The 15,065-nt window shown below is 54.2% G+C and overlaps 1 protein-coding gene across 20 annotated transcripts in view; it reads left to right on the top strand.

The window, feature by feature from the left end:
* The window catches only part of AGAP1 (ArfGAP with GTPase domain, ankyrin repeat and PH domain 1), a 553,911-nt gene that overhangs the window by 374,323 nt on the left and 164,523 nt on the right, over positions 1 to 15,065 (top strand). For 14 of the 20 annotated variants that reach the window (XR_006713257.1, XM_045481824.1, XM_045481825.1 and 11 more), the window contains one exon: positions 11,363 to 11,521. The exons of the other annotated variants lie outside the window; for them this stretch is intronic. Coding sequence is in view for 13 of the 14 variants with exons in the window: in XM_045481824.1 (XP_045337780.1) it covers positions 11,363 to 11,521 (159 nt within the window). In the remaining variant the exon portion in view is untranslated. The remainder of the gene's footprint in view (positions 1 to 11,362; positions 11,522 to 15,065) is intronic. 20 annotated transcript variants of the gene reach the window in all.

Below are 15,065 nucleotides of genomic sequence, written 5' to 3' on the forward strand. Positions count from 1 at the left end.
CCGGCCTGGGCCTCGGGAAGGAGCCGTTCTGGGATAGAGGGGAGGCCACGATTCGCCCCCTTACTACGTCCCCATCCCCACACTGGCAGAGGAGGATCTTCAGGGAAGTCATGACGACGCTTGCCATCTCCCAACCTTGTGGCCCAGTGTGTCATGGCTTCCGCTCATATGGAGAACATTTGCCTTTCTGGAGTATTTCTGGGGGGTGGTAAGACCCAGGGACATCCACAGCCAAGCAGTTCACCTCCACGCCACTGACGTGGTTTCTCTGTGAGCACCGACTTCACGAGGACTGGAAGGGAGAGGGAAGGGGGCACTTTGAAAGTAGACCCACATGACCACCTCGGCCTCCTCCCTGAAAGGGAGAATAAATGTAGCGATAGCCAGAGAAATTGGCTCTCAGAACGGTGCTGGCGAGTCAAAATGGATTTTGTGCAAAGCACATACTGTATTTACCAAAGAAAGAAGAAAGAACATCTCAAAGACAGAACCGTTATCTATCGCCAAGGAAGAAAGCGAACGGTTGGATGTAGTGGTTGGGAGTATGGAGGGCAAGATACGGACACTTCAGGCGTTCTGTTTCACAGAACCCTATTATACGAATGCTGTCATCATATTTTTTGTTGCTTAAAAGAAAACCTTAGTTTTGTTTTCCTCCTTGTGGTGGCACCATACCTCGTTACCGCTGCATCGCACGTGAACTTGGCCGTGTCACCCATAGGAGTAACGGGTCGTAGCCAAACAAGCACGAGGTGCGCGTTGTGTAAGCCAGCGCAAGGAAGCATGGTGACGCAGGTGTCTCCACCAACACCTAGGAGTCTGTAGCAGCAGGTGTTCTGAAGCAGAGAAAATCGGGCAAGACGCAAAGAGTGTTTTTGCAGCGACGAGCGTGGTGCCTGACGACTGGGATAGACAGACTTTGCCTTTGGAAAAAAAAAAAAATTTAAACCTGTTTCTAAGTACAGTCACTTAAGTGAGAACTGACCTTCTGGTGTGCTTAATATCTTGGTCTTGAATTGTCCCAGACAGCAATTGGGACATCCCCCGGGGTGCAGCGCTAGCCCGGAAGCGGGGGGTGAGCAGGCCCGCGGGTTCCCTGGCTCCCCTTTCTTCACCATCAGGTTACACCAGCATCCACACGGCTTGCACCGTGTCCCAAGCACACGATCTCGTTTATTCCTTTCCTTTTATAAACTGTGCCTCTGACCCCTTGGGCGTAACTGGTCATAATACTTCGGGGATTTTGGAAGACGAGGGTGGGAGGTGCGTGCCTGCATTGCCCCAGCGCCGAGCGTGCACTTGGGCTCTCGCATCATGAGGACGACGATACCAGCAAGGCACAGGCGTGAGCAGGTGACCGCGAGGAGATGCTATCACGAGAAAAACGTAAGGGAGACAGACTCTTCAGAATTTAGCGACAGGCAAGTTTAGCAATGTCACCATTTTAAGCTTTTATTAAAAAATAAACGATAGAGGGGTGCCTGGGTGGCTCAGTCAGTTAAGTATCCAACTCCTGATTTTGGCTCAGGTCATGATCTCACGGTTCGTGAGACCGAGCCCTACGTCAGGCTCTGTGCTGACAGTGCGGAACCTACTTGGGACTCTCTCTTTCGCCCTCTGCCCCTCCCCCACTCATGGTTGGTGTCTCTCTTTCTCTCTCGAAATAAATAAACAAAAAAATTTTTAAATAAACTACAGAGAGAAGGAAAAGTCGCCAATGGTGAAATTAACAAATGCTACTTGTCTGCAGAAGCTTTTCAGTTTACCCAGTGCTTTTCACACAACACGATCTTTGTGTCATTCAGCCACGTGAGGTATGTTCGTGTCCTCGTCATTAGTGTCACCGTTTCTCCTCCTCCTCCTTCCTTGTCACCATCGCTGTCATTACATCCACTTTACAAATCGTGAGCTGAATTGTTTTCACGATGCCTGGGTTCCATCTTCTTCTAGCCCACTGGCCTAAGAAAATCAGCAACGTGTGTCAGGCCACACGTCAGAAGCCAGGAAGATATTGATGCTGTTTGACTCGGTGATGACTCTCCTGGGATTTTATCCAGAGGAAACGTGTGAATAAAAGATGTCCTTTGCAGTGTTGTTTACACCAGTGAGAAATTGGAAACGAAGCGATCCGGAAGTCGGAAAGTAGCAGTGTAAAAACTGCGTTAGATCAGCAAGATGTTACGTATCTAAAATTATGCTGAAGATTATGGGCCCACGTGCGAAAATGGTTAGAGAGCCGTAATTAAGAAGCGGAATCTGAAATCACACCATTTCTGCAGCCGCCACTAAGAACATTTGATGCTCATGTTCAGCAGTGAGTTGATCTGTGACATGAGATTTTGGTAGACTTCTCGTTTATCTCACTTTTATCTATATAATTTTGCCAGATAAGTTTTAAAGACAATAGAACTGACTCATTTTTTTTTCCCCCTTGGCATCGTAAGTAGAAGAGGGAGAAGTCAGAATAAAATGAGCTCTTTCCACATTTGAGGAGATAACTGTGAACTGATCCCAAGACTTGTCGTTCTGAGTGTGGCCATGCGGTCGTGTTTGGTGGCAGTCACACTTGCTGTTACCACCCAGTGTGGACCCCGTACGTGCTTTCTTCCCTGGTGTGGAAAACACATCACAAAAAAAGATACTTGGTAATCTCAGAAACCCACGATTCGGTCTCAAGAGTAGATGTGTTGAATGCACCCTTTCACAAAACAAGTGTCACGTTATAACAATGCAGAATCCTGGACGCCTATATCTTTAAGACACCGAATGTGTCCTTGGAAAAAAAATCCTCTTAGCCTGAAGTCTTGGTTGCCAAAAAGGAGGGCAGATTTCCAATGCAAATAGTGAGGCGAACGGCCCTGCTCATAGGCACTTAAATCACCCGTATCTCACTTTTTATGGTAGTGTTGTGAATTATATTCTTTTTGGGTTTATAATTAGAGGACGAACAGATGGCGAAGGCCTAGTTTGGAGTGGCGTGGCCGTTAGAGTAGCCTCCGCCGTCCTGTTCCGGTTCCAGCAAACTGGTCTCCCCGCCTACGCGCAGCGGGGGTCCCCGCCCCAGGAGGTGTGCAGGGCAGCCTCACACCCAAGCTCCCAAGCTTTTGTAACATCAGAAGCCAGGTAGGAATGAGAATTGACCTAAGAAAGCAACCTCTATGGGGACGCCTGGGTGGCTCAGTCGGTTAAGCATCTTACTGTGGCTCAGGTCATGATCTCGCGGTCCGTGAGTTCGAGCCCCGCGTCGGGCTCAGTGCTGTCAGCTCAGGGCCTGGAGCCTGTTTCAGATTCTGTGTCTCCCTCTCTTTCTGCCCCTCCTCTGGGCACGTGCGTGCTCTCTCTCTCTTTCTCAGAAATAAACATTAACTAAATAATCCCTGTGTGTTTCTGAGGGTGAGGACTCCAAGGGGGGAGGGTGGCGCTCCCATCAGTCCTGTCCTGTAATTATGATTTGTTTTTAAAAGGTCTGAGACTCCACAGTGGACACAAAGGTCTGGTTTATACCCACGCACTCAGAGACCCCTCTGTGGCTCTCGTGCCCCCCTCGCTCGATGCGCAGGAAACTTCAGTGATCGATCACCTGTCGCCAACTGCTGCTCTTTCTCTGGCTGCGAGACCGATCATTCGGACGCCAAGTATTCTTTTTCCAGTTCGAGGCTTTGGGCAGGCCAGGCTTGTCCGTGAAGGCGAACCAGAACGGAAAGTGCAACGAGCAAAATTCTGTATTTAAAAGAAATGACTGTTGACGAATCTTTATTTGAATGCTGTGAAAGACCTTATATCTCAGAGTCTATTTTTAAAAAATCAGAGCAAGCCACTTTTTATGTAAGAAGCCTGTAGCTTAAAAGAGGAATGCTGTCTTTGATGTCATTTGGCGGACGAAAACATCCGCGTTCAATAGAAACCCAGCGTCTTTTTCAGGCTCGTTTGAGACCAGTTCAGGCAACACACTGATCTTCATTCAGATATAAATGCCGTAGTCACTTTGAAATGCAAATTGTTTTCAGAAAAATAGCATATGGTGGAGGTAAGTACCTTTTCAAATCAACTCTTACACTTTAGGGATGTAAGTAAAGACAGAATTATTCTTTGGGAAGAATCTGGCGCTTTTGACACATGGAAGCGCGCGCTAATCAGGCCGGCCCGTAAGCACACGCATATCCATATCAAGGCGATGGGGCTGAGGCCCCGTGGATTAGCATGGTAATGGAGCTGCCCCCTGCTAATCAAGGCCAGCAGCCAGCTGATCCGTAGATGGGGCGTTGGAGGGGACCCTCCTTCTGAGTTCAGAATGGGCCAGGGAGTCGACCCTGTGTTTCCTGGTAATGCAGATAATATTCGGGGGAAAGATACCGGGGCAGATCACAGACAGGTCTTTTCGTGTCCCCCTGCCTACAGAAGCACCGTCTCCTCCAGCGAAGGGCTGGGCCCCTCTTTGAGGATTGAGGCCAGTGCACCTGTCTCCTTGTCCCCCTCAGCTCTGTCTCTCATGCTCGCTGACCTGACCTGTGTACGCACAAACCATTCAGATGACCTACTTTTACCCTTTCGGGGGGTTGGGGAGACGTCGCATCACGAGAACGTACACAGAAAGCGCACAGTCCTCAGTGACAGCAGAGCCTGTGGGTGGCCGCCCTGCTGCCCGTCTTCACACACGCACGCTCCCGTGAGGTGGTCACCACGCTTTCTCCCGCCAAGGCCCGCGTTGCCTGTTGGCCGTGGGCCGTCAGGCGGGCGTCCCAGCAGCCGGCGCCTGGTCTCTTCCGCACGTCCTTTCTGTGAAGCTCGTCCCGTGGTGGCCACGTCAGTAGCTCATCCCTCCCGCCCGGTGTGTGGGGCTCCCGTGGTGGGCAGACACCCAGCCAGCCCCGGTGCGGGCCGTCCCGAGGGTGACGCTGTGAGCGTTCTTGAACGTGCTCCCTGACGTGTTTGGGCACGCCTCTGTGACTTCCGTCTAGACTGATGCCAAACACAAAGAGCCACCTTGAGAGAGAGAGACTTCGTATCGGACCGTTCAGGGGACACTTCACGTGAGGTGAGTCCGTCAGAAGGGAGTTTGGGTTGTCCTGGGACAGTGCGAGACCCCTCTTCCCATACCATTCTGGAGAGAGAGGCCTCCGTTTCCCAAATCTAAAATAAGCCTGCAGTGACCCGCAGAGTCTGTCTGGAACCTTCCAGCAGGTGTTCTCTCCCGCCCATCATACCTTCTCACGGCCCTTGTGTTCCTCGGCCTTGTGTCTTTGGCCACGTGTGGGCTGGCCCGGTACAGCCGTGTTCTAAGGCGCAGACTCTGTTTCCTTCACTGTGCCCGGCACACGGCATCCGCGGGGCCAGGGTAGGGAGACGGGGAGGCCTAGGAGGTCAGTGCTAGGACGGGCGGCAAGCCTCCACCCCGCCGGCGAGCTAAGGGGCCAGCCGGCCTGTATCCGAGATGCCAAGAGTCCTGGCCTCAAGTGAATCTTCGCGGCCGTAGCAGGTGCCCAGAGCATCGGCCTTGTCATGCACCAGTTTCACCAAGGGCCAGGGAACGCCAGCACGCACACTGGGTTGCATTACAGCAGAGGAACCCCAAGTTTAGGAAACCCCAGTCTTTTACAGTGGGAGACACGCAAGCCTGCCCGACCCCGTGCCGTGGAAGGCGATGCCGTTACCCCGGACGGTAAACACACCTGCCCTCCTCTGGAGGCAGACGTGTATCCCTGTCGTCCAAGTCTCTTCGCTGTACAGACGTCCCTGAACAGATCACCGACAACAAAAGGGCGCCAGTGCCTGTGCCCCGCCACACGAAGAGACAGGAGATCACGGAGCAGTCTACCGGCAGTGGTGGGGCGGGGGTCTGGTCGGGCACTGGGGGCATGGAAGGCGGGGGTGAGGCGGAGGAAGGGCAGGAGAGAAGAGACGCACCCCTCCTCCCACCCTCAAGGAGGCCTCAGCTCTGGTGCATGTCCCTGGGAGGAGGGGGGAGTATCCCATTGGCTTCCTTTTAAGCCCTCTTGTCCGTTGACCCTGGCTTAGAGCTTAGCGAGACCTGCCTCTTGTCCCCAAGAGAGAGGATGTTCCAGTCCAGCCTGTAGAGTCTGTCCCCTCCAGGGACACGCCGCCACGGCCACCAGACAAGTGGTTCCCAGCCACGTGCTGTGTTCTTCCCCGGTCTGATAGCCACACTCCCGGTTTCTCAGCCACACTGACGGAATTCTGCAGCAAACGGACGTGCGTCGAGGCGGGTGCCTGCCGGAGCCACTCAGCCTGCCCGAAGCCTCGTCTTGCACTTGAGGCCCACTCTGACTGCGTTTAGCACAGTGCTCAGGCCACACTTGCATCCCAGGTGGCCTTGGTCTTTGATCCTTAACTGCCAGGAAATCCGAGAAGTCATGGGCGTCTTTCCCAGCTGAGAACCCCAGATCCTCAGCCTTAATTAATAACTTGTTAACGTGAAATGAATTACCATCCATTCAAAGATGCAGCCCTCGAGTACTTGGAGAGAAAATAAAGTGATTTTAAGCATAGCATCTCCCTTACATGCTTCAGAGGTATTCTCACAAGTGGTGAAAACATCTCCCTGTGTGGTGACACACAGGGCAGACGTCGCTGGATGCGTGCGTATGAAAATCTAGAAGCAGGGGACAGCGTTGCCTGACCGGAGACAATTAGTGACATTTACTCAGGAATAGACGTGAAATTACGCGTTAGCCTTTGTTGGACGGCCTGAGTGTATAAAGTGACCTATGATGCCGTAATTAGATTTTGAATCTGTATAGTCATTGAAGATATTCAGGAAAACACTTGGGGGTTGTCGCTTTCTTGGACCAGCGGACTCACGCAGAGCAAGTAGAAAGGCCTCAGAGAGTGACCACTGGCCCAGGACCGCTCACACGGAGTGAAATGCTCCACGGGCCACAGCAAGCCAGTGAGACTGCTTTCACGGGGCCGTGACCAGTCTGCGGGCCACTGGTCTGCCTCAGAGTTAAAACCTGTGTCTTCATGTATTTACATTTAAAGGCACGTGCCTGCTTGTGTCGATCCCCAAGCTGTATGTTTAGGGCAAAAACGGTATTTTTTTTTTTAACCCTTCATAACTTTTTTGTTATGTCACACAGTTCATGGATCTCTCTTTTTTTTTAATGTTTTTATTTATTTTTGAGAGAGAGAGAATGAGAGAGACAGACTGTGACCGGAGGGAGGAACAGCGAGAGAGGGAGACACAGAATCCGAAGTAGGCTCCAGGCTCTGAGCTGTCAGCACAGAGCCCAGTGCGGGGCTCGAACTCACGAATCGTGAGATCGTGATCTAAGCCAAAGTCGGACGCTTAATGCACCGAGCCACCCAGGCACCCCTCATTGATCTTTTGTTATTTGATACTTGGAAAAGTTTTCACTGATGTTAAAATAGAATGTTTATGAAAAAGAGGCTTCCTCTCTTGAGAGAAGATCGGAAATGTTTTACTTCTGAAATGAGATTCTTCTTACGCGTAACTGTGAAAGATTTCATAGCTCGCAGTTGCCAAAGATGAGGATTAGATGGGCTGCGCGGGAGGGCGGCCAGGGGCCCTGGCTGCCACCTTGTCAATTCAGAGAGCTCGGGCACGATCCCATTGCTGCCAGATAGCAAAACAAGTTTTCAAACAATGCCAGAAGCCACATATTTTTAGAAGAAATCTCCCCAATTCTACTTTCAAAAAGAAATCATTGCGTACCTAGCAGAAGTGCGTCCGTGAACTCACCCCAGACTTCTGGCCCCAAGTCTATGGATCTGTTTTAAAACGTTACTTTTGTGATTATGTGTCCACAAACATGCAGCCCTGTGGCCAGAACTGAGTCATGGGGTTTACCTGTAGTCCCAACAGTTGGGACTTGGGTGTGGTTGGGACAAGGAAACCCTCACAGGCGGGAGGGCCCTAAGGTTCAGCTTTCTGAAGAATTTTGTACAGCTGCATTGGGTCTCACACCAACTCCACAATCAGACACCAGGAGCGCACAGTCTTGCCAGAAGGTTCTTCACCCCATAGGCCCCAGCTTGGTTCCTGGGGGGTCCCCTCAGGAGCCAAACCCCCAGCAGCTTTACATACTGAACCTGTGCTTAAAATTTCATCTGACAATGGGGCGCCTGGGTGGCTCGGTCGGGGACTGAGCATCTGACTTCAGCTCAGGTCATGATCTCAAGGTTCATGAGTTCGAGCCCCACGTCGGGGTCTGTGCTGACAGCTCAGAGCCTGGAGCCTGCTTCCGATTCTGTGTCTCCCTCTCTCTCTGCTCCTCCCCTGCTTGATTGCTCGTTCTCTCTCTCTCTCTCTCAAAAACAAACATTTAAAAAAAATACTTCGTCTGACAAACAGCCGGAAGTTTGAAAACCGACAGACCAGCTGCAGATACGTGAGAAGCACCATCAGGTAGACGGCTTTCGTGTGTCCATTTCAAGGAATCTCCTCTCCGCCTTCTACAGTGGCTGTTGGGCCTGGAGACGAAGAATTTGTCAACCTAAGAGCAGCTCTTTGTCACATACCTCCGTTAGAATACCGCCTGTGTTCCTGTCAGAGGTCACACTGACTCCGCTGTGCTTGTGCACAGAGGTCCCTCTGGAGTCCTGTCACGCGTACGCAGGGTCAGACGCACTTGGAGAACTCCCTCTGCCTTTGGAGGGAAGCGTGTCAGGAGCGGTTTAGGCTGGTTGTGCTCTGGGAGCCACACTCCCGGGAAAACGAACGAGGGAAGCGTCGTCCTGGCGTCGTCGGCAGAGACCGTGAACTTGTGTTGGTTTCCCCAGCTGCTTTGGCCTCGTGTGCGGAAAGCTGGTGTAAGGTGATGTCTTGTGGGCAGCTTGCACACTGGGTCGTGACGCGGCACAGGTGTGAACGGGCAGCATAAGGGCGAAGGACCATCTCCTTGTGGGTTTCGGCAAACGGCAGGTGCGCCTGCGGGCAGTTCGGGGTCGGGGGGCCTGGCTCAGCAGTGGGGTGGGAATTCGTGGCGTCCTCCCTCTTTCCCTTTCCCCCTACCGCAGAAATGTTGGCAGTGTCCTTGAAGCCCCTGTCTGCTGAGAATTCACGTGATGACGGGGGGAAAGGCTTCAAGGGCCCCTGGGGGGTGGGGGCGGGGGGGGGGTTAGTCCCAAATGTGGCTCTTGAGTGGAGGTGTATATGATGGTACCCGAATGGGAGAGAAGGCCCAGGGTCAGAAGGTGTGGGCACCAGGACTGGCAGAAATGGCACAGAGACCAGGCAGGCCCAGTGGGAGCAGGAGCAGGGTGCCCCAGCAAGGCTTGGGGACAGCCCACCCCCCGCGGCAGCTCACAGAGGAAGCCTGGTTCTACACACACCATTTCACACCCCTTGCGTGCACCTGCTTCCCACTGGTTGAGGCCAGTGGGTGCCTTCCCAGGAGAGCAGGGCAAAGAAAGGGCGCGGCAAGAAGGTGGCAGGTGGACCCGGGTGTGGACATGGGCTGCCGGGGGACACCCAATGGGAGCAAGCTCGTCGGCTGCCCAGACGCTGCCCTGTTGTCATAGGGATCTGGCCAAGGACAAGCACATCCAGGAGACCGCTAAGGGCACCCTGAGTGTGGCGGATCCCGGGAGGAGCGTGCGGTCTCCCCTTAGTGCCACCCCCACTGGCCTGGGCTGCTCCTCTGTGTCTGAGATGCCGGACACCTGGCCCCCCTCCCCAGGCTGCCGTGGGGATCAGCGCCGGAGCAGGTGCAGGACTGCTAGCCAGCGCTGTCGTTCGGGATGTGTGTTTCCAGGACCTTAGGGACCGAGGGAGCCTGAAAATCAGAACCTCGGTGCTTAGGAGGGACGTGGTTAAACTGGCTCCTGACCCTGTGGGTAGACAGAGGAGCCCGGACGGGGGCTCCCAACCAGGGCCCTGTGCACTTCCCTCGGGCATCTCTGATACCAGGAGCCCGAGGTGATGAGCAACTCTGGCCGTCGGTGTTGTTCCACGTCCATAGTGATTTCCGGGTACCTGAGCTCTAGCAGGTGAGCTCAGAATTACCTGCGGATCTTCTGAAAAGACAGGTGCCGGGGCCGGGCCTGGGAGTCTGCATTTCTAACGTGCTCCTGACTCTTGGGAAGATCTGGGTCCGTCTTTTCTTCCTTTCCTGAGGTGTCGCTTTCGGCTTTTTTTTTTTTTTTTTCTGGAATCAGGCAGACCTGCCTAGGAATAATTTCCCTTATGACTTTCCAGATGCGCCCAGTTCAGATAACAGCCTAAAATCAGCCTCCTTTCTTAAGGTAGAAATACACTTTTTTGAAGCAAAATCTTTCATGTTCCTTGATCACTGGCTCATTACGTTTGAGTAGATGATTTTGTGACTTTGCCGTGCTCCGTGGGATTATGATCAGGGTGGGGTCCGTTGTTTGGAGTGGAGCCCTGGTCCCCACCTCCAGTGCAGCAGAGGCACCAGAATCACCAGGTGCTGTTGGAGACGTGCATTCTTTCAAGCCCCACCCCCAGACCTCCCGAATCAAAATGCAGACATTTTGAAGCCTCTATGTTCAAAAAGCTTCACAGGTAATTCTGGTAATTGGCCAGATTTGGGAACTACTAATCCAGCCTATGTATTTAAAATCCTGTGCTATGAAGACCTTCTATTAAAGCAATCGAGAACTTAATTGGCTCTAAACTAAAACAGTCAGGGGAAAGTTGAAAACAAAACAGACCTAGCGCCTTTGAAAGTCTGCATAACCCGACAAACGACTTCGCTCCCAGCAAGGTGTGATTGGCCGGGCTTTAGAGAGAGGCACTTAATCATGTTTTTGAGTCTAAAATTGGTGTGACCAGACAATCATTCATTCTGATGCTGAGCACCTGTCTCATATCATTAAGCGTATGATGGGACCCTTTCCATCACAGCCCCTCTGTGCCGTGCATTCGCTGAGGCTGTTTTTCCTCTGCTCGGTCTCTTCAAGGATAAGAGTAAACTTACCTGGTTTAAAAGAGCCTGCGTCTCCTCCGATGTCACATTTAGGAGCTTTGATTTGTGCTGATCATCCAGTACAGCTTCACCACGAAAGCCGTCCTGTGGCATCAGGCAGTTGGCTGCCTTTTGTGGCCGTTTTCATTTCGGTTGACGCGTCGCCACGGGGGGGCTCCGCCTAGACATGACGTTGTGTCGGCATCTTCGTTTGGGACCGTGCCGTGTGGCTAGGCTCCTTTACGGGGCGTCATCAGGCCCCCGAGACTTGCTCCCCCCGCTTACTTTCGTCTCGAATACCGTTTTGTCCGACTCTTCCGTTTTCCACTTAGGACGCAGCCGCTCTCGGTGCCGGGGTGCACTCGTGTGTAAGCACGTAGGCCTCTAGACTAACTCGTGCTGGCTTCTGGGGTCTGCAGTCCGAGGTGGTGTTCACCTGACTTGTTTATTCCTAGGGAATGTCACTAGTGCGTCTGGGTCTCAGATGGCAAGCGGCATCAGCCTGGGCTCCTTCAGCAGCCGGCCGGACAGCATGCAGCAACGCTCCTACTCTGTCTCCAGTGCCGACCAGTGGAGTGAGGCTACGGTCATTGCAAACTCGGCCATCAGCAGTGGTAAGAGAGGGCGCGGCCCCCTCGCGGTCCTCGGTCGCGAGCCGGGAGCTGGACGTGGCGCCCTGACCGCCCGCGCGCTGAGTGCGGGCCCCGCGGGGCAGCTGCGGGAGCAGTGCGCGCGTCCCGTTCCATCCGTGGAGCGTGGGGTCCTCGACAGAGGTTGACAGAGGTGCCACCCACGTCGCCCCACGTGTTCCAGCTGGTCAGGGAGGAGCGGATCGCATCCCCGCCTGACAGCTTTGGGAAGCGGGGCTGCAGACAGGGCGCGTGGCCTCCCCACGGCCACGCACGGGAAGGCGGCGGGACCGGGAAATAACGCAGAATTTACGGCCTCGTCACGCTTGCCTGTGTGACCCCGTGTGCACTCTCACCACCGGTGCGCAGTTTACGTCGTGGGGGCTTGGGGGGGGGCGTGTCTGTCTCCTGTTCTCGTCAAAGGAAAACACGCAATTCGTGCGCCTTACGACTTTCCCCCAATTCCTGATGCACCCTCTGAATTTTGGAGCGTTCCCCTCCCACCCTTTTTTGGGGACGGCGGGGGGCGGGGGGGGAACGTAAGTGTGGACGTCGGAACCTGTCTCGACACGTGTGTGCAGACGTGCATTAGGTGCTGGCTTTGCTGCCACACGCTTTGCCCGTGGCGTTTTGTCGACGGCCCGTTCACCGGTATTTAACGGAAATCCCCACTGTTGGATGTCATCTATCAGACAGGGCTTTAAAGTAATTTTAGCACGATTTGTGCTAATTAAAAGATTCAGCATCGGGTCTTCCCCGTAGACCCAACAGCTGCTGCGCCAGGACGTTTGCCGTGGGTAAACCTAATCCTGGCTTCCAGTTGCCCGGCTTCCTCTGGCATTGCACCGTGCCAAGCGGCCGCTGTAAACGAGGGCGTCTCAGCCTGGGCACGGAGGAGAGACTGAGTCCGTGGGGGGCTGCCGGAAAAGCCTGCGGCTTGCGGGCCCGGGTGGAGCGTTGCCCCCCTGCCCAGCACGCGCCCTCCCCCAGGGCCCCTTCCTCATTTGAAGGACGATGCTCTGGCAGGTACCTGCTTCCTCGTCTCCAGGGACTCTTCCGGGCGTCCTGCCTCTTGTCTGAACCGCAGCCAAGGGGGTCCTCGAGTCCCTGAAAACTAACCACCTACGGTCTCGTCCCTTGGAACGTGCCATCCGTGCACTTACAGCTGCCGCCTGCCTGGGCCTTCTCATCGTATAGCCCGTGCTTCGGTCAGAGCACCCCTCCCCCCGCCCCACCGCCAGGCAGCCCTCCCCCCAGGAGCGTCCGTCTGACCCCGTGAGTGGGCGTTCTTCCCCCCGCCCCTTGTCATCCTTGGGCTTGGAGCACAGGTGTGGTCCGTGGCCTCTGTGACTAAACGCCTGCTTTTGTTCTCGCAGTGGCTTTCCTTTCCAGGAGGAGCAAGCGGTTCGCATAATCACCGCATTCTCCAATATTCGGGATCCGGTGGCTTTTCAGTCAGTATTCACCAGCCAGTTGGGTTTATTCTGTGGCCGCCTTTGTGCGGAGGTGTTTCCAGAGCCCAATGTGCACGGCACCTTGTCGGGCAGCGACCTTCTAGAGCGTTCCTCCTCTGAGCGCATGGTGGGGCTACCAGCACAGCCTGCACAGAGTGACGGGGTTTAAGTTCTGCTCCTTATGTGCAGCGGGAGTTCTGTCTGGGGCAAGGCAGCAAAATAAAAGAGCTAGGTTCCTGAGAGAGACCATCGCCCCCAGCTTTGCCTCCCCCTACGCAGAATGTTTTCTAGGAAGGGCATGGGAAGCAGCATATTCGTCTAAATCCATTCTCCGCAAGCTTTCTTCCGCACAGTTCTGCCTCTGGTTGTCGCCATGGCTCTCTGCGTCTGGCTAGGCGTGCGCACGCGGGGCGCTCCGCCGCCCCGAAGCACGGGACCCCGTGATGTCCAGACCCTCTGTTTGGCTGGAAGTGTCGTCCCGCAGGAGATGATCGCGTCGGTCTGCACACACACATTTGTAAAGTCCCTGTAAGAGCCTGAGATCACCTACATTCGCATGCTGCTCTTACCCCCACAGAGCGGTCTCTTCTGTGTTCACGCCCTCGAGAGTCCGTTTTTCCTCCACGCGGCATGCCTGTTAGCGACTAGCTAGGCTCCCTGACGCCACGGAGCCTGAACCCTGAGCACGGGCGATGGGGCACTCGAGTCCGCCCCCACATCCGTCGTGCCAGGGGATCCGCAGGGAGAGCTCGGGAGGAAGCCCGGGGCTGGAATGGTGCAGGTCGTTTTAGGGGTTGTTGGAGTCCGTCAAGGAAAACTTCTCAACGAGAATGAGACTTGAGCAACACTTAAAGGACCAGGTGCATTTTTGTACGTGTGCGGCCACACCGCAAGAGGAAGTTATTCTGAGCATCGAGGAAGTTTGGACAAAGGCTCAGAGAGGAGGAGAAGGGGAAACGAAACAGGCAGGGGGCGGCAGTGACATGGGGTCGGCGGGCACGCGCGTGGCTAACTGGGTGCAGACAGGACGAGAAGACCATGGGGAGGTCAGAATGGCAAAATCAGTTAGCGTCTCAATTTTAAGGCTTAGAGCTGGCGTCACTTTAAATAGCAAAGATCCGGAAAGACAGCAGAGTGCTGCCGGGGAGTAAGATCCCTGCCGTTTTACACGATCCCTCCTTATTTCCTGCATCTCCTAGGGGTTGGCGGCACGTCACAACCAAGATTCGGTTGAAAAGGGGAACAGTAGCAGTGATAGTAATAATAACGAGAGCTACTATTTATGAGGGCTTCACGTGGGTTATCTCATTCGATCCTCGGGGAGTAGATGCCTTTGATGGGTGGGGAAACTCTGGTCCGGTTACGTACCGCCTGTCGAACGTCACACCCCGGCAGGGGCCGGGATGAAAACCTGGGTGGCCTGATTCCAGGTCTGAGCTCCACACCGGTGCTTCTCCAGATGGGCTTTCCGGGCCAGCAGCAGCAGCAGCCCCCCGGGGACTGGTTAGAAGTGCAAATTCCTCGTCTCATCGTGGACCCACTGGGCCAGGTCCCGGCACCCCGTGTGCTAACAAGCCCCTCCCCCCCCCCGCCCCGCCCCGGGGAATGATGTTGCGTGCCGAAGTTTGAGAACCACCGCTCTGGCTAGAAATGCAGCCACCCAGACTCCACCGAGATTTGCTGGGTGGCGGGTGGGAGCCGCCTGTTCCCGGGACCCCCGGGGGTGCTCGGGTACACGCAGGAGAACCCCCGTCCACCTCCAGCAAGGCTAGCATCACGACTTCCTGCTGGTGGACACCATCCCTGCCTTCCATGATCTATCAAGTGGCCAGACCCAGAGCAGTTTTTAATGAACACAAGGGCACGGGCTCTGACAGGCGACTTCAAGAAAACGCGTTTATGAATGGATTTCCAGACCTGAACCTGGGCATCGACATTCTGTGCTGTGTTGGAAAATAACCACAAAAGAAACAAACATGATTAAGAGCTCTCTCTCGTGCTTTTTCTGAGTTACAGTTGATACAAATCCCACCCTCTTTTTTTTTTTTCTTTTTTTAAAATTTTTTAAAATCCTT

Source organism: Leopardus geoffroyi, chromosome C1 (genome assembly GCF_018350155.1).
Source record: "Leopardus geoffroyi isolate Oge1 chromosome C1, O.geoffroyi_Oge1_pat1.0, whole genome shotgun sequence".
Lineage (NCBI taxonomy): Eukaryota > Metazoa > Chordata > Mammalia > Carnivora > Felidae > Leopardus > Leopardus geoffroyi.